Below are 20,346 nucleotides of genomic sequence, written 5' to 3' on the forward strand. Positions count from 1 at the left end.
TCTTATTGATTGGTTTTAATTAGGAAAGCCATCAACCGCAAATTAGCCTTGCGATGGCTTCATTAATAAGTTTTTATAGCACTTTCCTCTACATCCACCGCCCATTACTTTTGTTTTCCTTCTGCACATCCACATGGAGCACATCATCCAGCCAGCCAACTGAGCTGAGAGCCAAGCGCTCACATAATACGATTTATTTGTTTTGAAAATGTTTTCCTGACTTTCGCTCGTCCTCCTGCAAGTTTCGTAATTCATTGAGATGCGGCGTTGTTTCTGTTTTTACGCCTCGCCAAATAATTGCCAAGAACTTTACAAACTTTTGTGACGCCGGTGGTTATGGTCAGAAGAAGACGAATGCCAGCCGAAGAAAGTTCAATTTTAAAGAGCACTAACGACCCAAAAGTTTATTACACCGATAGCATTTGAGAATAGCGATATATGTACTGTCACATCGGGATGCTTGAATTTAATGAACTGAATATATCCAAGGCTTGGCATTATAATCCCATAATCCCAGCGTGCACTTGGCCCACACATTTCATATTTGCTCAGTGCCCGGGTCTGTTGGCTAATTGTTACTTGGCCAAACTTCGTTTTGCTCGAGCACTCAGCAGCGCCGGCTTAGGGTTAACTTTTCCCTTTTCCGAAACTTCAACGGGTAATTTCATTTAGCTAAGCGCGGAGCAACCTCATCCTCCAGGTGGTGGTGCCTCCATGGAAATTACGACTGCTGCTGCCCTTCAAAGTTTGCGAGTTTATTTTTGCATAATTGCACTGAGACTAAATTAAATGCTCACGCACTGGGGGATCCTTCGTCAGGGAAACTTTAAGCCTGGCCAAAACTTTTGGCAGCAGACTGTTGGCAGCATAAATAAGTGGCTAATGCTCTGTGGCCAGACAAGTCTGTGTATGCGTTCGGCGCTCAGAGCCCCAAAGAACGAATGTGTTTGCAGCAAACGAGGCAGTCCAAATACCAAGGTTGCGTTCACGCCAAGAACACACCTACTTTGTAGTAAATTTACTCCTTTGATCAATGTATAGCATACTTTCCCGGGTGGTCCAGTAGTTTTGCTTATATGATGTGATATATATGATATGATTTAGATGTAAATTAAACGATATTCCAAGTGCCATTATCTTAAATATTGAATCACTGAGTATAGGGAATAAATTCGTTGCTATTTCTTTGGCCACGACTGTGGCTATGCGATGGGCATATTAACCCAGTTTCCTTGACTGGCTGTGTTGCTGTTCCACCCGCTTCATCCGCTTCCGGCCGAACATTGTTGCGAACTCGCTTACGTTTTGCACTTGATTTTGACTGCTTCTGACATTTATGCCCTCTCACTGGACTCCACTCCACTCCACTCAATTCCATTCCGTTCCTTGCCAGACGCCTGGCTATCCACTTAATTTTCTTGCTGGATTTTATGGCTCCACTATTATCGACTGGCCCGACTGGCACTGAGAGAAAGGACTAGGAATGGTTGAGGGCGAATGGATGATATAGTGATTTATTCAGTGTAATGAGCCTTTTGTGTGGTCACTTGTGCACAAAAAATGAAGGGTCAATACCGAACGACTTGAATTTGGCGACGGAACTAGGAGTGTAATAAGCCCCCAAGATTGAGTTAAGCTCTGTCCAGGTCCAGACGATATCCCACCTCCGTGTGGCCACGTAAACTGATTCATTTCGTTCCTACAGCCGAGCCAAGTGTCACGAGTCACGAATCAACAGACGGGACTCAGTGCAGTTTGTTTGTCTTGTTTATGTGAATGCATTTTATGCATTTCGCATTGGAAATATTGTTTTTATGGCTCGTAGCTAGTGCAAATAAAACAGAATTGCCGGCATGACGTTAAACCAGACGAAAGAAGGACAGCTTGTCGATGAGATGCGGATGCGGATGTGGATGTGGAAGCGGAGTAGCAATCAATGCAATCACGTTCCCAGCCCCTGGTTTAGTGCAAGCAAACGTTCACTTTACCTTTGCACTCGAGTGCCGGGGAAATCACAGTGTTTGCTCCGGAGATGGGAATTAGGAATTCCATTCAAATTGTTATTCATAAAATGCCAATTGAGTGCTGTGGCTTCCGATTGAACTACTGAATTCCAAGACCTTGTTTGCCCTTAATAAATGTTTGTCGACTCTCGTCTCAACTGAATTCTGTTCCTTGCATTGCAGGTGGTTCCGACAGCAACAAGGGAAAGAGCAAAAAATGGCGCAAGATATTGCAATTCCCACACATATCGCAATGCATCAACCTGAAAGACAAATTAGGTGAGCTTTCTGGGAGTGCCAAATGCATAGTTTGTACTCACATTCCCCGTCTTCCCCAGATATAAGCTATGGCTACGTGATAGATCAGCAACCCATTGGTCGTGAGCTCTTCCGTCTGTTTTGCGAGAACAAACGGCCCGTCTACTTTCGCTACATCACCTTCCTGGATGAGGTGGTCAAGTATGTGTGGTGCTGAAAATGCTCTGAGGTCACAGGCGGCTAATCTTTTCGCTTTCCGCCTTTCAGATACGAGATCGAGTACATCTCGAACCGCATATTCATTGGCCATGACATCGGCCGTCGCTTCTTGGATGTCGAGGCACAGCTGGAGCTGCGCAACGGCAGCGGGGGCGACGCCTTGGACGCCGAGACGCAGGAGGAGCTGCTGCTCAACAGCAGCAATGCCAATCCAATTGAAACAGCTGAGACTGAACACTGCAACAATACCACCGCCAACAACTGCAACAACATCAACAACAGCAACAACTCGCAGCACAGCAGCGACATCAATCACAAGAAGCTGGACACGCGCAATCACAACGGCGACGACGCCACTGGGAACGGGAGCAGCCACCAGGACGACGGGGACGAGAGCGTCAAGTGCCAGGAGGGCCGTGACGATGCGGAAAAGGGCGGTGGCGGAGAGGGAGGCGGCGGCGGAAAGTGTGTCCACGTGGGCGGGTATCCCGACGAACTCGTGTTGGACGTGCTCAACGATGATCTCATTGCGCAAGTGCGTAACAAACTCAACAGCGGCGGCAAGGACATCTTTGCCCAGTGTGTGAACGCGGTTAAGGCGTTCCTGGCCGGCGAGCCGTTCCGGGAGTTTGAGAGCTCTATGTATTTTCACCGGTACGTTCTAAAATTCTTGAAATATGGTGATGAGTCTGAAGGGATCGAGCGATATAATAACCACTTTTTAACTTAACACCAAAGTAAATTCCGAGAAAAACTTAATAACAATAACTTTCCGTATCTCTTTTCGCCCAACCAGATACTTGCAGTGGAAGTGGCTTGAGGCGCAGCCCATCACCTACAAAACGTTTCGCATGTACCGGGTGCTCGGAAAGGGCGGCTTCGGCGAAGTGTGCGCCTGTCAGGTAAGCCAGGAAAATAGCCACCTGTGGCCACCTGACCTCGTTTTCACACACCCCGTCTTTCTGTGCACAGGTGCGGGCCACTGGGAAAATGTACGCGTGCAAAAAGCTGGAGAAAAAGCGCATCAAGAAGCGCAAGGGCGAGTCGATGGTGTTAATCGAGAAGCAGATACTGCAGAAAATCAACTCGCCCTTCGTGGTCAATCTGGCCTACGCGTACGAAACAAAGGACGCCCTCTGCCTGGTGCTGACCATAATGAATGGTGGGTGTTATCGAGTTACTCTGTTGCTCAAGAGGGGCCAATACAGCTGTCCATTGGCAGCCAGTTAGGGTTAATTAAGTGCCGGGACTCTTTATCGGTTAATCCAGTTAGTTTCCCATTCGACGGCATTCATGTAGCTATGTATCCCGTGTCCTTCGCTGCCAATTATCCGACAGTCCGGCATTTGCATGCATTCATTAAAACGATAACAAATGCATGTGTAATCCCAGCGATGATTGAGTTTGCAATTTTAATTAAATTCCTGGCATTCAAGCGGCTGGCACAATGCCGAAGTCATCCTGCCAGTTGTCCGTCCGTCAATCCACGACCTAATTGAATTTGTACACAAAAGCCAAAGCAAGTCAGTCAACCAATAAGGCTCCCAGGACACGTCATTGTTTGAGGAAGACAATCAACGTCCTCTCTTTTGCAGGCGGCGATTTGAAATTCCACATTTACAACATGGGCGGCGAACCCGGCTTCGAACTGGAGCGTGCCCGCTTCTATGCCGCCGAGGTGGCCTGTGGGCTGCAGCACCTGCACAAGCAGGGCATCGTCTACCGGGACTGCAAGCCGGAAAACATCCTTCTTGACGATCACGGCCATGTGCGCATTTCCGACCTGGGACTGGCCGTCGAGATACCGGAGGGCGAGATGGTGCGTGGCCGGGTGGGCACAGTGGGTAAGTATCCGCTAAGCTGATTGAAATTAATGCGCCCAGCTAAGCTACTTTATTTCCGTCCCAATCGAATAGGCTACATGGCCCCCGAGGTCATCGACAACGAGAAGTACGCCTTCTCCCCGGACTGGTTCAGCTTCGGCTGCCTGCTGTACGAGATGATCGAGGGCCAAGCGCCTTTCCGGATGCGTAAGGAGAAGGTCAAGCGCGAGGAGGTGGACAGGCGCGTTAAGGTCGGTCATAACCATCGGTATTACATGGATTTTGGCTAAAGCCCTCTTTCCCCCACAGGAGGACCCCGAAAAGTATTCAAGCAAGTTTAATGATGAAGCCAAATCAATGTGCCAACAGCTGTTAGCTAAATCGATAAAGCAGCGCCTGGGCTGCCGCAACGGTCGCATGGGCGGGCAGGATGTGATGGCCCACCCGTTTTTCCACTCCACCCAGCTCAATTGGCGTCGCCTGGAGGCTGGTATGCTGGAGCCACCCTTTGTGCCAGACGTGAGTTGACTCGACCCATTTGCATACATGCCGTCGTGATATTGGAAATAACTGTTTGAAGCATCGAACCTAATCGTTTTTCCATCATCCGCAGCCGCACGCCGTTTACGCCAAAGATGTGCTCGATATTGAACAGTTCTCTACGGTGAAGGGCGTCAATATCGACGAATCCGACACGAATTTCTATACGAAATTCAACACAGGCTCCGTGTCCATTTCCTGGCAGAACGAGATGATGGAGACCGAGTGCTTTCGGGAACTGAATGTTTTTGGACCCGAGGAGTGTCCCACGCCAGATTTGCAGATCAATGCAGCGCCCGAACCAGACAAGGCGGGCTGTTTTCCCTTTCGCCGGAAGGTTTGTTTGACTCAGCTTACTCCTGAAAGCAAGTACCTGCAGTAACTGAATCCCTTTTGCAGAAGAAGCAACCGGCTCGCACTCAGCCCATACCCATTCCGGAGCATCTGTTAACCACTAGTCACAGCGTGTCCTCCACGACGGTCGAAAGCTGATAGCAGAGATCAGTTGAGGATACCCTTAAGCGGACGCCTGACGTAGACGTCGACACATAGCACAAATTGCGCACAGTTACCCCGGATCGGAAGAGTTCAGCAGGAGCATAATAACTTTAGAGCACAACCTAATTATAAAACCGAAAGTACATCGGTTTATGCTTCAGTTGACGCGCAAGAAGCATTTTTGAAATTGTACTTTTACATCAAATTTTCTAATGAAAGTTGTTCAAGCTGATTTCGACACACAATATATATTAATGAATGTTTCAAAAGACTCCTTACCGAAACAACACACACACACACATTGAGCACACATTAGAGAGTTAATTAATTGTAATTGTGGTAACAGAATACCACTTACTACACCACTTTGAGAGCTAAGGCCGTCAGTTTGTCACAGCACCCAAAAATAATGTTACTTAAATACGAGCGCTATACAACATACAAGTGATCATCTATAACACGCATCGCCGGAAGCGGGACAACAGCGGATGGGCGGCAGGAAGAGCACTACGTAGACGGCTGAGTAATATGTAATTTTTGTATAGTAGTTTGTGATCGACGGGACAGCGTTGGACGATAGATGTTCTAGTTAGCATTTGTAAGTTAAGAAAATGACATGAATACTCGAACCCTTGAATGCATTTTTAACAAATACTTAACACATGCTACTACGCTGTACATGCGTAGATACGATGCAAGCGTGCAACCTAATCAGATGTAAATGTAAAATCTTTAATTATTTATACGACTCCTATGTTTTATTGCCGCACTCTTTTGCTAAGCTTTTCACATCGTTCTTTTACTTTTTCTGTTGCCTAAGTTTAAGTTGCCGAAGGTTCCCATGGAAGAACGTTATTACTGATATTTGTTTCGTCATGCAATTAAATGAACAGCAAGTTATGCTAACTAATGCTAATTCATTGAGATATCGATGTCAGCTAGCGTCTAAGTTTTGTGTAATAGTAGCGTAGGCATTTTGTAATTAGCAATTAGCAACAAAGAAGAAACAAAAACAAAAGTAAACCAATTGGAGAATTTATTATGTTAGTATGAAAATTAATTATGATTATCGAACCGGTTGGCTGGCAGCATGGAACGCGCCAGCTGGACGTCTTAGTTTCAATTCACTTGATTTAGGCACAACTAGTAAATTGTAAGGCATATAATGAACAACTACTACCAGCACAACCAACCAGCATTCAAAACAGCAAACGCCATCCGCATCAGCCCCAAATTCAATTTAGCACTACAACTACATAAAGTAAACCAAACTGAGCAAGCGCCGAAATATTTATCTCTAGCAATTAAAGGCATATTTATAGAGCATCGTAAATACCAGATATACATACATAAATAAATCTATTCTGTAAGCGAAATAATACAAAATACAACCGAAAAGTCAAGAGATGGACATTCAAAAACAATAAACGTATTAAACTATCAAGTTGTGTGGCGTTTCATTCTTTTGCAGCCAAGGTTGAAAAGTAACGGACGAAATATAAGATTTTGCTATGCTAGGTAAGCAATTTAAATTTGGCGCCAAAGAATGCACTTCGGATGATTGCAAAGAATTGCATACTTTTGGGAGCGCGCTTTATCAAAATAACGGTCGGTCCAATGAAAATTTTACCAGCTGGTAGGCACTTGCTACAAATTATGTTCGCCTGGTATTGAAAACCAAAAAACTTGCTACATGGGCACTGCGATTTGACAATCTGTCGACCGATTTGACGGTTCGTTTGAATTGAAATACCAGGCGAACAGAAATATCAGCAGGTGGATGGATAAACAAACCTAAAACTAAGCAGCGCCTGCTGGTATGCACTGCAGTGTGCACCCAAGTGTGACGGCGCCGCACAAAAGTATGCCACATAAAATAATTGTTCGATTTTCGTAGCGGCACCCAAAAGTATACCAAGAATTATTGTTTGGCAGTGAATAAACCGCTACTCCCCGAAAGTATACTAGCTTTATTCAAGTACACAGATTAATTACTATTCTAAGCCCTAAAGTATTCATTTCAAATGATCCAAGCCAGCTGGCATTGCCAGGTGTGAAATTCCTAGTATCTAAGAGGTCACCAGAGGTGGCTCATACCGCTATCTTACTTTCTAAACAGTACACAAAATCATATCTTAAACCAAAGTGGCTTGCGGCGACAGTTGAAAATCCTTGTCGTCTGCTGTACGCCAGTGTAGTCAAGGAGGCACTCGGCTCCGTTGTTCTCGAAGGATATCTCGCCCAGCTTGTACTCGGGATTGAGGGCCACTCGCAGGATGTAGCGTCGGTTGATGGGAACTCGGGTGACATCCACCCACTGGCAGTCCAGCACATCGGTGTAGGTGTCTGCGCAGCCTACGGAAATGCCTGCAAGGAGATGGGTTACCAGGGATCCCTTGGAAGCTACCACAAGTGCACGTACCTTGGGTGGTGTTGCCACAGGTGTACTTTTGCCGTACTCCTGGCCGGCATTCAGTGTCCATCAGGCAAAAGGAGGCCTTGTGCCCCTGGGCCACCTTCCGGTAGTTTAGGTCGTAAACATCAAAGGTGGCAAAAACATTCATGCTGTGGTAGTGTCTGTGGCACTGGTGCCACACCCAGTCCTTGTAGTTAGCGTAGGGGCTCACATCGGCGGTGCCCACATTGGAAGCCTTAACGGAAAAGCGAAGCAGTATCCTCGCAGCGTGCGGATTCGTCCGTCGGATCTCGTAAGCGTCGGCGGAAACGCAGTGCTCTTCCATGGCGCAGGTGAGCCGCGACATGGGCACGGCCTCCAGGCGGGCGGTTCTCTCGATGTCCACCAGTCCGATCTCCAGGTCAGCCGAGTGGCTAACACAGGCCACAATGCTGACATTATGGTTTCTGGCATTGCAGAGGTTCGGGTAGTGGGACTCCCGGATGCAGTCGGCTAGTCGGCGCTCTGTTCCCCTGCACAGTGTTCCCACCATCCCCCACGGATACTTCCGGCTATCCCCGTGCTCCGTTCCCTGGCTTGCCTTGGAAGCGTAGCCCAGTCCCAGCTGTCGACACACCACATTTGCCTCCCGCATGCTCCACGAAGTGCTGCAGATCGTACCCCATGAGGCGCCAAAGTCAAAGCTCACCTCCACGCGTCCCTCGCGGAGGACTTGAATACCGGCGAGCGCTGCCTTGTTGGTGGCCAGTCGGACCATCATGTTTCTATAGTTGTTCTGCACGTTGAGGCCACTGTTGTTGGCCCAACCTTGGCTGAGCACCACTAGGAGCTGCAACAATTGAAACCGGAACGAAGCCATCGCCCATTCAGCGCGTTCTGGTGGAGCACACCCAACTCGCAACCAGTTTTAAAGTCAATGGAACAATGCGCCAGTAGGGTAACAACTGGCAAATGGGGCTACATGTGTAGGAGGTATATTGTGCGTTGTGCTTCCCAACGGATCGACCCACATCTGCTTGGCAGGCGGGAAAACGTTTGTATACAAAACTCAGCTGGCAAAATGCCTATTCCGAGCGCGCGTGCTCTGGTTTCTGCGGTTTCTTTTTTGGGGGTATGGAGTGCATGTGTGAACTACTTCTGGGCGCCGGTTAGGACTCTAGCAGCTTGGTGATGGCCTCTTTCAGTTCTGCCGGCTTGAAAACACCGCGTTCCGTGATGATGCCGGTGATCAGGGAGGCAGGGGTCACATCGAAGGCGGGGTTCCAGCAGTTAATGCCCGGGGCAGCGATCCGATGCTCTCCCACGTGCGTCATTTCCCGGTCGGGCCGCTCCTCAATGATGATGTGATCACCACCGGGAATCGCCAGATCGATGGAGGTCAGAGGGGCGGCTACGTAAAATGGCACGTCGTGGTGCTTGGCAACCACGGCAATCTGGTAGGTACCAATCTTGTTGGCCGTGTCGCCATTGGAGGCCACCTAAGGCAAGGAAAAAACCGTTAATCGAAAATAGTTAATCATTGGGGGGCTTACTTACACGATCTGCTCCCACGACCACAGCAGCCACATTTTTGGCGCGCAGCAGAGCAGCCACCATGCTATCCAGAACCAGAGTGGCGGGGAATTTCTCGTGGACCAGTTCGTAGGCTGTGAGGCGGGCTCCCTGATTGTAAGGACGAGTCTCCGTGCAATAAACGTGCTCTAGATCGAAAAGTGCAAAAGTGCGTAAGTAATCAATAAATGTACCAAGCTCTTTTAAGTACTCACCTAGTTTTCCCAGCTCGGCCAGTTGGCGGACCACTCCCAGAGCTGTACCGTACCCGGCGGTGGCCAGGGAACCCGTGTTGCAGTGGGTAAGCACCCGGACGGATCCCGTCGATCCAGCGGGCGTTTTACCTGCCTTCGCCACGCGCTGTAGGATCGCCTGGGCTCCATTCGCTCCAATGGCACGGTTATCGGCAATGTCTTTCTTTAGCATAGCTTCCGTGGCGTCCAGAAATCTTAAACAGAAGGGGGTTAACTTTGTGCGTTCGTCCGGTAGCCAGTGAGGAGGTTACCTATGCTTCATTTGGGTCACGTCGGTTGCCTCGTCCTTGTAAAGTTCGTTGGCCAGAGTGATGAGCTCGTCGGCTGCGATCTTCATGTTGACCGCCGTAGGCCTGGCGGAAACCAGATAGTTCAACTTGCCCTCAATCTCTTGCCGCAGTGATTTCTTGTTCTCAAAATCCTCCGGATTGATTTCCACGGCCAGGGAGAGGCAGCCAACGATAGCGATGGCCGGAGCACCACGCACCTTCAAAGAGTAAAAATATTAGTTTAAATTGCTTGTTTTATTTTTAATGGTCATTTAAACGCATCCACTTTGCATGATTATATGAAACGAGTACCCATTAACATTCTTGATCAATCAAGATCTTAAATGAAAACATTTAAAATATCAGGCTGTCATGCTGTTGTCATGTCTCAAATGAGACCGTTGGTGAAATAATTTCGCTGCTATATTGTCGTTATTCATAAACAAGAGCGGAGAGCAGCCAGATTAGGTGGGTCAGCCTATCTTGGCTTATCAGATGACAATGCAAAAGGCTGGGCAAATAGCTTACATGGAAAACGGCGAGGCTCCACGTGACTAGGCGCGTGCTCCCACATAAACGATCGGCCACCAATGGGCCATCATCTTCTTGTGGGGGCATTAGCCCAGTGGGAGCCGATCACCGAGTGACGTGCGCGGAGTAGTTTTATTTTTGGCAAGCGTTTTTAAATTTTTAATTTCAATTACGTTATTTATAGCCGGGCAAGGGACATACGACAAGCGACAACAGACAAGCGAGCGATCGTTGCGCAGATTAGGAAATGTACCAACAGGCATTTTGATGGCAATATGCCGGGGAACGTGGGCTATTAAGGGAGGCAGAAAAAGGCGCATTCTCACCTGCATCTTGTTGATGACCTTCCAGCCATCCTCCACGCCGCGCACCACCACGTACTTGGACTGACCGGGCAGGAGCAGCTGGTCGAGAATCTCCAGGCTGCCCCGCGAGTACTTGATCGACTGCAGGCTCATCTCTCCAGGGGATTGTGCTGAAACTGGAAAGAGTCACCGATTAATGTGTGCCATATTTGGAGGAAGAAGCAGGAAGTCGGGCAACCCACTTGGACCACTAGCGGGCGAATCGCTGCCAACTAATCAGTTTTTAATCGAAGGCGATCAGTTTCAGTTTCGGTTTCGGCTTCAAATTCGTAGCTTTCAACGCTCCCTAACAACGACTGCCAGGCAAACGGATCGGTTAGCAACTGAACGAGCCTCACGGTTGGGGCGTCGGAAGAGTTTGTTTCGCAGACGAGCGAGAGTGCCGAGAACGGCGCCGGAAGAGCGGGCGGTACACGGCAAGAACACAGTCCGACTTCCACGAGTGGTACACTTAAATGTGATTTGAGTGATCCTGACCAAAAACAATTGCCAGCAGACCAAAATAAACAAAACTTCAATAGATGCTATCGATCAGCGCGTCACCTTTTCGTGCAGTGTACTTGGCCAAGGGCGTAGCAGTCTGGCGGAGGGGGGCCTCGTCCACGACATCGTCGATTAATTCGAGTAGGCAACATCGGTGGATGTGGCTTCCCTCCGCCGCTGCCTTGCCCCATTGATAAACACTGGGCGCTCGCGTTGGATTCTTGCTGACAAGTGTAGACCGGCAAGAAATTAATCGCGCTGCTTATCTGTCGGCCGGTTATTGGGCAATTTTGAGTGTGCCTTAATTAATGCGACTGCAATTAGTTGGGCCGCAGCGTGACAGCGACTTGTCCGCTGGTCCTGTGCCAATAAACCGCCAGATGGAGTGCGTCGGGAGGGAGGGATTGGGCAGTCATCCCCATCACCATAACCATCAGCAGATTTGGCGAATTTGGGGGCAACTGGTGGTTGCCGCAAGCTAACCTTTCGCAGCTGTGTAGCAGCTGAATGACTCCCAACACCAGGTGGGACTGGCGGCTTCCGGGGAGCGAAATCGAAAATCAGGAATCGGAGCTCGCGGTTATCGCATCGGCAACGCGCACGTTTTGTTACTTGATTTATTTTTAATTTTTGATTTACGAATGCTAGTGCGGGCAGTGTGGTCTCCTCTTTTTCTGCACAGAATACCAAAATGTACTGTCCACAACAAGCCTGATTTTTCTATTTTTTTGCAACTTTTGTAAATCTTACGGCTATGAGAAGTGTTTCCAGTCAACTCGGAATACATCATTTTATTATATATATAGGCTATTTTCCAGTTATATACAGCAAGTATATTTGTTTAAGCCGCAACTCACCATCCCGCCACTGTGGTGAAGTAAGAAGTTCGTGAAGTAGTCCCTAGGTGGCGCTAGCCAAGCGCCAAATTCAAACGGAGCAACCGTTTGCCTTAAGTTTTCAAATATTTCATTTACGCATTATTACACACCCAGAATCAATCATGAGCAAAGTCAGAGGACCAGCTTTGTACCGCCTGGTGCCCTCGAAAACGCTCTTCATGCTGTGCGACGTGCAGGAGAAGTTCAAGCCGGCCATTCCGCTGCTGAGTTCGCTCATCGAAAACACTACTAAACTGGTGAGACAGCGAGAAGTGACAGGATAATGGTCGGGTTCTAATGGATTCACATTCCAGCTGGCAGGCGGCAAGGTCTTCCAAGTGCCACTGCTGGTCACCGAGCAGTATCCCGAGAGGCTGGGCAAGACCGTTTGTGAGTTGGACATCAAGCATGCCTGTGCCAATATTTCCAAGACCATGTTTTCTATGCTGGTGGAGCCCGTACGTAAGAGTATGACTGATATTTTCGGTGGCAAGCCCAAGACGGTGGTGCTTTTCGGCCTGGAGGTGGGTTATGGCTTGAGTTAGGGATTGGTTTAGCAAAATGACCCCGCTTCCACATAATTTAGACACACGTCTGTGTGGAGCAGACGGCCTTCGACCTGGTAAATGATGGAATCGATGTCTGGCTGGTGGCCGACTGCTGTGCGTCGCGTCTCAATCAGGATCGGGATTTGGCCTTGGAGCGCCTGCGTCACATCGGCTGCAATATAGCCACTTCCGAGAGTGTGATATTTAATCTGCTGGGGGACAAGAACAACAAGTCCTTCAAGGAGATTACTCCTCTGGTGAAGAAGATCTCCGCAGACATGCAGCTATGCCGCTTCTCAAAAAATTAAGCCTGGCGGCACTTTTCATGTCTTTCGCTCACTAAACCATCCTTCCAGCACATGCAGAGTGTGTTCACTTTAGAAATTATGAGAATTATGAGAGAAGGACCCACCGGTAGGGCGGCCTCCCTGTCCTCGTCAACTCATAAACATCTCGGCCAAGTGGACATCTGAATGGAGGAGCATATGGGGCTACCCCTTTTTGCCCAGGCGGCGCCTTATAAGAACCACGAAGACACACACATCCCATGCCAGAAACATCCCATCCCATCCCATCGATAGAAACAGCAGCTTCTGCACGGCAGTGCTGCCAATTTATGCAATGACTTTGACTCGGCTCTTTGGACCTGGAATTGGCTGGCTGTGCAGTTAAATTTTATGATGCAATCGCAACAATCTCCAGCGCCCATCTAGCCATCTTCAATCGGCGCTGCAGGCATCCCAGCCAGCGCTGCAGTCATCCGGCGGTACAGCGATCGTATCCGATCCAAGTGATGGTGACAATGTAGGCAGGCGTCTGATTGACTCATAACAGGCCACGCAAACATCGCGATCTTGATCGCCATTTGCATGCCATGGAGAGGATCTCCGCCGCCTCCGGCAGCTGGCAATGTATTTGCCCAGTCCGGGTCCCATCTCTCTAAGCCCCTAAACCACTGCAAAGCGCAACTTATGGCGATGGCATCTCGGCACGCGATAAGTCAACAACTTATCCGAGTTCCTCGCCAGGGATCTGATCTATCCAATTAGGTATGCCCCTCGGCTGTGGCTTTAATTCCGCCCATGCCTAGGCGGCAAAAGTGAATTGGGCTAACGGCAGTGTGCGTAAGCCTTTGCCGCCCAGCGAATCCATAAATTGCTGGCCTTGTAACCGGTTTTCTTATTACCAGTGCCAAGCTCACATTTGGGATATTAATAAATTCGGTTTTCTTTTTTCAGCCGCACGATGCTTGCTGGCAAAGAGATGATAAATCTGTGAAATTGCCTGTGCGGTGTGCAAATGAACACGGCTCCATTTCCATTTCCACTTCCACTTGCATCTCCCAAGTCCGATCCGCGATCTGTGATCCTCGGCAGCTGTAGATGTTGCTGCCGTGGAAAATCGATGAAAGATTGGGAATTTATGTGCTGGCACGCCGGCAAGTGGCAACTGTGGACACGCTCATAGATCAAATCAACCGGGGCGCAGCCTAGGAACCGCCTAAATGGCAGCTTCCTTGGGTAACCATAAACAAACAGGAATTAGGCGAAAACCCAGTCCCTAAAATTAAGAAATTTATCAAGCAAATGCCGGGTCAGCAACCAAGGTCTGGAAAGACTGGATCCACCGCCTCCTCCATCACAAGTTAATCCCCGCGGAGCCATTTATCCCATTTGAATGGAGCATTGAATGGAGCTTGTCCACTCCGCTGGCCTGGCTGGCTTGGCTGCCTCGAAATTCCTAAACTCGGTTGACAAATGTGAGAATCCCAGGCGGCGCCTTCAAAGAGCCTGCAGTGCAGCTCATTGCTTGCAGCCTGTTCGCTCAGATTGCATAATTTATGGAGCCGCCTGCCCAAATTAGCCAAAATCGAGATGCTCCCCCATTAATGAGACATCTAATGAAAGATCGCTTGCATTTCCCACACTTTGGGCCGTGCTTAGCGTTTCTCATGCCACAATTAGTGCAATCATTTCTTTATGCTAATTATTCGTTTGTTCTTTACAATACCGCTCATTCCAAAAGGGGCGCGGTCGCTGGCGGTCATAGGGAAAATTCTGTTTCGGTTGCCGCCTTCCAGTTCGGTTTTCAGTTTTCAGTTTGCGTTTGAGTTTGAGGCCCCACGTCACCTGTTAACCCACAAAATGCATGTGGCCAGTGACCAGCAATTAGCCGAGTGAGATATGTATCTCTAGCCACTAAGTGGCTGCGAGTACGTCTAATTAGCATATGGCCCACAATGTATACATCTGCATCTGTTTTCCTTCTCTGGGGGCGTATTTCTGGGTGTGAGATGCCCAAAGCACACGTATTAATTAGACCTGGTTATGATTGCCGGTCTCGGAGCAGCAGCGATAATCGACCGCTAACAAGAAGCCGGCTTTTGGGAGTCGGGAACTGGGATCTGTACATCGGATGGCGGAAATGCGTGCACAGGAGCTTTGTTGCCCCAATCAAAGAGCCGATTGGGTATTCTTCATGAGTTTTCGTGGTTGTTCACTTAGCCCGTCTGATTGTAATTCGGGGCTCTTTTTACCGAATTCTTACGGTTTCGCCTCAGAGACTCCTGAGAATGGAATTATCTTTTTGGTAAAAGAGAACTTCCAGATTGCATGGTAGCACAGTTCAACGGAGGGTGATATTCATCAAAAGACTGGCATCAGAGTTTGGCAAAGTGAGCCACCAGAATGTATAGAATGCATACATTACGTTGTATTTCAGTTGCTCCACCTGCTCCGCAAATTGAATGGTCAGGATGGGACAATGGGTCAGCTTGGAGGACATGGCGGGTCTCCTGTCATCGATTAGGATCGCCGCTGTTTATTTGCCGCTTGTCCGACCGCTCAAACTAGATCAGGCGGAGATATGAATGCTGTTTACACCATGTCTCCGAATGTTTTCTCTCAATCCCCGTGCTATCTTCACTTTTATCAAACAATGCCGCAGCGGCAACAATGGCGCGACATTTGAAAAGCAGTGAAAGGTGGCCAGTGGCCAGAGCTTCTGCCAGCGGTGGTGCTGTGCTCCACTTGGCTGTTGGCTCGGCCTGGAAGAACAGTCGCATTCATATATGTAACTAATTTGCTTAAAAGCTGGCACAATTGGAGGCCAATTCGGCCGAGCGCTTGGCTAGTCCACAAAAGTCGCCGAAAAAGATTTACACAAATTTATGCTGGAAAATCGGATCGCAGACCGCGTGCTTATGGGCAATATATGGGCAATTGGCCAACAAAGGCGGTCGAGTCCAACACATTTGCGTGCTTTATGGCCGAAGCCATAAGCCCTCTCTCCATCTCCGCATCAAAGTGACTTGGCTTGCATTTGACTTGCAGTTTATGCAGTTGCAGTTGCCATATTTGGGCAGTTTCACTTGTTCGGGAATCTTCTTCTTTGGACTAAGGCGGGGGACAATTAGATATGCGCCGTGTGCACTTACTTTCTAACCAAATTAGCATACACTGCTGGCTGGCTGGCTTCTCAATGCATTCCGCTTGGAAATTCCATCCTGTGATTGAAAAAGAAAGTGACAAGAGGATGGATTAGGATCCGCAACTCATAAGGAGCTGTGCTTTTCATTAGCCAAGCATCGATTGATTGCCTCAATCGACCAGCTTTCGCCGACCCAGCCCCAAAAACAGAGCCTGCTCCCCAAGAAATCCACTTGACTTAAATGTCGAAGGCTGTGCCCCTGGGTCACTTCCCTGTGCGGCCAGGTCAAACCATTGTGTCACGACTCTCCAGAAACACCTAGTAAAAATGGAAATGGTCGGCCGACGATGGTTGTTATTAAACCTAGGTAATTTGTGCAGGGTCTACAAAGATGCCGCCAAAACTCTTGGATTGGCAACTGTGGAAAGTGAAGTTGTGGGCCGGCAGATTCACTTTCTGGCCGGGAAAGACAAAGGGCCCAAGAAGCCAGCCGAGAAATGGGCTAACGATAATGGCAAAAGGGGCCCGACCTCTCAGCCTCTAACTAAATGGGCTTATTAGAAGCGGCGCTGCTCCAGTTCATTGCCCGAGACTCCCACCAGAAAAGACTCTGTCAAATGCATTCAATTAAGGTTAATTTATAGCCACTTCCCATCCGTAATTACCAAACGAAAATGTGTCAGTACGTTGGCAAAACTCTGCGGTTATGATTTGTGAAGATCTCCTCGAAGCCATTGTCCAATTCGGCTGGCCGTGATTAATGGAGTGTGTGGCCGGCTGGTCGCCTGGCCGCTGGAAATTGGCACAGTCTGCGGATTGGTGGTCAGTGAGCGACGTAGGTGATGTTCCCGAGATCATTCGATGTCCAGTTAGCCGGTTTTCTTTGGCTTCAGCTTGGCTCAGCTTGTCGGCCTGTCAGGCGGCAGCGCAAAACTGACAGCCAACATTGACATCCAACGACGACAACGGAATGGGTAAATAACAAGGGGCTACAGGCCGGGATTCCGATCCCGAGTCTCAGGTCCAAGTCCACGTCCGGGCAACGGTAGCCCATGTCGGACATTCAAATAATGGAATGATGTTGTACCTGTGCCTGACCCATATCAGTTTTCTTGTGCCGTGTGCCTGAGGGGCATTTCTGCCCGGGAAAAGTTCAGCAGGTCGCGGACGGAGCTTTTTGGCATATGAAAAGTGAAAATCCCATTTGAATGGGAACTGGGCATTTGAGGCACTGAGAGATTGAACAAATGAACGGTCTGCCCGCCCCTCGGGCGCCCGCAAAAAAGTCGTGTTGACAGTGAAGTGAAATGTAGGAGGTTTTATGCTGATTTTCACAAAGTGCAACAGCTGCTTGCAGCCCGCAATTTGCCAGGAAAATCAAAAGTGAAGGCGTTGCGGGAGATCTTCTTCTTCGGACAAGGCTTTCATTAAATTTCCAAGCGAATTGCCAGCGATCTGCCGAAGAACCCGAACCGAATACCGATTTAGCTTTTGGAGCAAACACAAAGCACTCGAACGCTTTTCACTCGAGCAGCATTTCCTTTTGTCTTTGCGATCGGGCTGGCAAACGGGTTTTCCCAGTGGGCTCAAACTACGCTTTCCGACTCAAACGTTAGTCCGGGTGTTGCTCTTTATTTTAATTTGCCGGGCGCAAAAATATCTGGGCAAAGTGCTAATGAGACATAATGACATAACAGCCGCCAAGGCCAGGACTAATTTATTACTTCTGCTCCGCGCCCGAGCTCCCTTTGGTCCCATCCCCCACATCCGTCGGATGCCACTGCACTTGGCCGGGCCAATAATTCCTAATATTCGCAATCATTTAACTTAATGTGCGAACATTAATTTTCCTAGCCGAGGATGAGGATGCGAATGCGGCTGCGAATGGAAGGCGATCCTGCTGCCGGCCAGGGCAATCTGCAATCTCCGCCTGGATCTTACCGCATTCATCGCTGGGCAAATAACCGAACACGATATTCGCTAATGAGACTGGGTAACGCAAGGTGGGCGTGTCGCCGTCGGCCTTCGTGAGCCAGCAACAACAAACAATTCAATGTTCAATGCCTGCGGCCGCCCAAAAACAAAGCATAGGGGCAGGGGCGGCGGAATAAAACATTTGCAATTTATAGCTTAATGCATGCAACGTGCGTCAGATTGCACCGCCAGATTGCAAGCTCCGAGCTGGAGGGAGAAGGAGCCGATGGTGGGAGTCGGACGCGGAGAGGGAGTGCCATCTTCGACTTGGACACTCGGGCCTTGAAGCCCTGATCTGCCGTATTAAGTTTCACTCCGCGGTAGCAATTTGTCACTCACAAATAAAGCATTCCCCGAACCCAATTTCCATTCCCGCGTAGATTCTCCGGAGACTGTGAGAACTCCAGGCGAAGAGGCATCATTAAGTGCGCCGGCCCAGACACTTTTCAATGCCACTTGTGTTGACTTTTCAACCCAAAAGCGAAACAAAAACGAAACCAACTAGCTGGCCCGTGAAAATGAAAACGATTCCAGCAAAAGAGAAAATGCGGCAAGTGTGTGGGCCACTCGGTATCCCAGTATTCGAGTATTTCAGTTCGGTGTGATGGCTGTCACTCACTTGGCCGACGGACCAGCGGCACCACTGGTGGCGCAAGGGCACCACAATGGTGGTGCAGTTGGCGCTCCGTGCTGCCCGAGTCACTGGGTCAACTGGGTGAAGGCAATGCAATGCAGAGGGAGACAGCCAAATCGGATCCAAAAATTCAGATAAAAATAGTTAAAAATGCACATAAATAATATCATATATAAAACATTGAATTGTGCGCGATTTTGAACAAGTACAATCCATTCAGAACTAGATTTCTTGGTCGGTCCATAATTTGTTTGTCTTGCGAGCGAGCAAGCATTAAGCATGCCTTGACTAAAGTGCGCTGCCGAAACAAAAGACTGAGGGCACAAACTTGGCCGGAACGCACTTGCTGCGTTTCGCGAGTTATTGTTGGCTCTCGCTTTTCGTTCATTTCTTTTGGCCACTTCAAAGCTGCCGCTGAGCAGCCTGGCACAATGCGTCTTAGCCCACTTTGAGCAGCGAAAAATCAACATCGAATTATGGCAACAACAAAATCGCAGTTGGCCCGTACAGACTGACAAGTGGTACAAGTACAGCGTACATCCAAACATCCATCGCACCTGCCCCCTGACTTCTACTTGTACAACTGCCTCGCCAATGGAGAATTCTGGGCTGTCGAACATTCTAAGCGCACGCGGTGAAAGTCTAGAAACGCTCGTCGGGGCTCAATGACAAGAAATTCTGGTCTTCATAATGAGGCTTATAAATGCTTTTATGGTGGCAGCTGAGGAGCCCCATCACAACTAACTACAATTTGGCATGTGCACCATTTATTAAAGTCATGCGAAGTCTCATGCACTTGTGGCAAATTGGATTTTTAATTGCTCTGTTTTAAATTTAATATTTCATCTGCGATCGACCCGTCGATCTTCCCGGCCATTATGCAGCTGTATTTCGATTTGGTTGCTTTTTAATTCGCTCGGATCGAACGAAATTAATGTGAAATCGATCGACCGCTGATGTGCGGAAAATGCCCCGATCATTAATCTGTCAAATTGAAAACGGCAAAACGCTTCCTCGAAGTAATAGAGTGAGTGATCTTCTGGCAGTCGAGGCAGTCGTGGCCACAATTTGTGTCAACTTTATCGGGGATTGCTCAGATACTTCCCCGAGTTATCTCTTCAGGGAGCGATCCGCAAATGACAAGTTCCCAGGAGTGCTGTTAAGGGGCAGATTGCAACCGCCTCTTCCGACTAATCAAGCTGATTGCCTGCAGATGCCAAGCAAATATAGCCATATGCATATATGCATTATCCAACCGATGGCCGATTGCTTCCTGGGTTATGACTTCTGCGGCTAATGCCAAGAATTAGTTGTGGAAAAATTAACACCACTCGGGAACGGCATTGACCACAATGCTGATTGTTCTCTGTTCCCTGTGTGTTGTAAGCTGAAAACAATTTACGGGAACCAGCCTTCTGCATTCTGGATTCTGGATTCTGGCCATTGGCCATTGGCCATTGGCCAGCTGTTTGGCCAAGTGCATTGACCGCCTGCAAATTGCACTCTGCAGCCAGTTCGCTGCACAAATTGATTTGAATGAAAGCGGAGGGAATGCTGATTGTGCTGCCAAGTGGCCAGATGCCATTTTCCATTTACTGTTAGCTCATCTCTGATTGATTTCTGCTGCCGCTGCTTCTTCTGTCACCTTTGACACATTTGCCAACGGGTTGGGC

General features: G+C 48.7%; 4 protein-coding genes across 6 annotated transcripts in view; 2 read left to right on the plus strand and 2 right to left on the minus strand.

Annotated features, from left to right (window-relative positions):
* The window catches only part of LOC6730338 (G protein-coupled receptor kinase 2), a 47,768-nt gene extending 40,983 nt beyond the window's left edge, over positions 1 to 6,785 (plus strand). For both annotated transcript variants that reach the window (XM_016177907.3, XM_016177906.3), the window contains 10 exons: positions 2,187 to 2,282; positions 2,342 to 2,462; positions 2,529 to 3,134; positions 3,277 to 3,382; positions 3,453 to 3,642; positions 4,076 to 4,324; positions 4,397 to 4,554; positions 4,613 to 4,822; positions 4,917 to 5,180; positions 5,243 to 6,785. In XM_016177907.3, coding sequence (XP_016037108.1) covers positions 2,187 to 2,282; positions 2,342 to 2,462; positions 2,529 to 3,134; positions 3,277 to 3,382; positions 3,453 to 3,642; positions 4,076 to 4,324; positions 4,397 to 4,554; positions 4,613 to 4,822; positions 4,917 to 5,180; positions 5,243 to 5,335 — 2,093 coding nt within the window. In that variant the 3' untranslated portion in view covers positions 5,336 to 6,785. The remainder of the gene's footprint in view (positions 1 to 2,186; positions 2,283 to 2,341; positions 2,463 to 2,528; positions 3,135 to 3,276; positions 3,383 to 3,452; positions 3,643 to 4,075; positions 4,325 to 4,396; positions 4,555 to 4,612; positions 4,823 to 4,916; positions 5,181 to 5,242) is intronic.
* A 464-nt stretch (positions 6,786 to 7,249) lies between these two features.
* LOC6730339 (lysyl oxidase homolog 2A) lies at positions 7,250 to 8,616 on the minus strand. Its single transcript, XM_002105585.4, has 2 exons — positions 7,764 to 8,616; positions 7,250 to 7,708 (listed from the first exon to the last, which is right to left on the minus strand). Exons 1-2 carry the CDS (start codon positions 8,614 to 8,616, stop codon positions 7,470 to 7,472), a joined length of 1,092 nt encoding a protein of 363 aa, XP_002105621.1. The 3' UTR covers positions 7,250 to 7,469.
* LOC6730341 (isochorismatase domain-containing protein 1) lies at positions 8,152 to 13,019 on the plus strand. The gene is made up of 4 exons (XM_002105587.4): positions 8,152 to 8,157; positions 12,203 to 12,345; positions 12,403 to 12,612; positions 12,675 to 13,019. Exons 2-4 carry the CDS (start codon positions 12,211 to 12,213, stop codon positions 12,942 to 12,944), a joined length of 615 nt encoding a protein of 204 aa, XP_002105623.1. The 5' UTR covers positions 8,152 to 8,157; positions 12,203 to 12,210; the 3' UTR covers positions 12,945 to 13,019.
* On the minus strand, positions 8,710 to 11,904 carry LOC6730340 (methylthioribose-1-phosphate isomerase). Of its 2 annotated transcripts, none has more exons than XM_016173133.3 (6): positions 11,694 to 11,904; positions 10,689 to 10,843; positions 9,814 to 10,049; positions 9,524 to 9,756; positions 9,294 to 9,457; positions 8,710 to 9,235 (listed from the first exon to the last, which is right to left on the minus strand). In XM_016173133.3, exons 2-6 carry the CDS (start codon positions 10,818 to 10,820, stop codon positions 8,906 to 8,908), a joined length of 1,095 nt encoding a protein of 364 aa, XP_016037110.1. In that variant the 5' UTR covers positions 10,821 to 10,843; positions 11,694 to 11,904; the 3' UTR covers positions 8,710 to 8,905. The 2 variants fall into 2 exon arrangements, with proteins under 2 accessions (XP_016037110.1, XP_016037109.1); XM_016173132.3 differs by lacking the exon at positions 11,694 to 11,904 and adding an exon at positions 10,910 to 11,063.
* Positions 13,020 to 20,346: the final 7,327 nt, after the last annotated feature.

The sequence above is a fragment of the Drosophila simulans genome, chromosome 3R, assembly GCF_016746395.2.
Source record: "Drosophila simulans strain w501 chromosome 3R, Prin_Dsim_3.1, whole genome shotgun sequence".
Taxonomy (NCBI): domain Eukaryota; kingdom Metazoa; phylum Arthropoda; class Insecta; order Diptera; family Drosophilidae; genus Drosophila; species Drosophila simulans.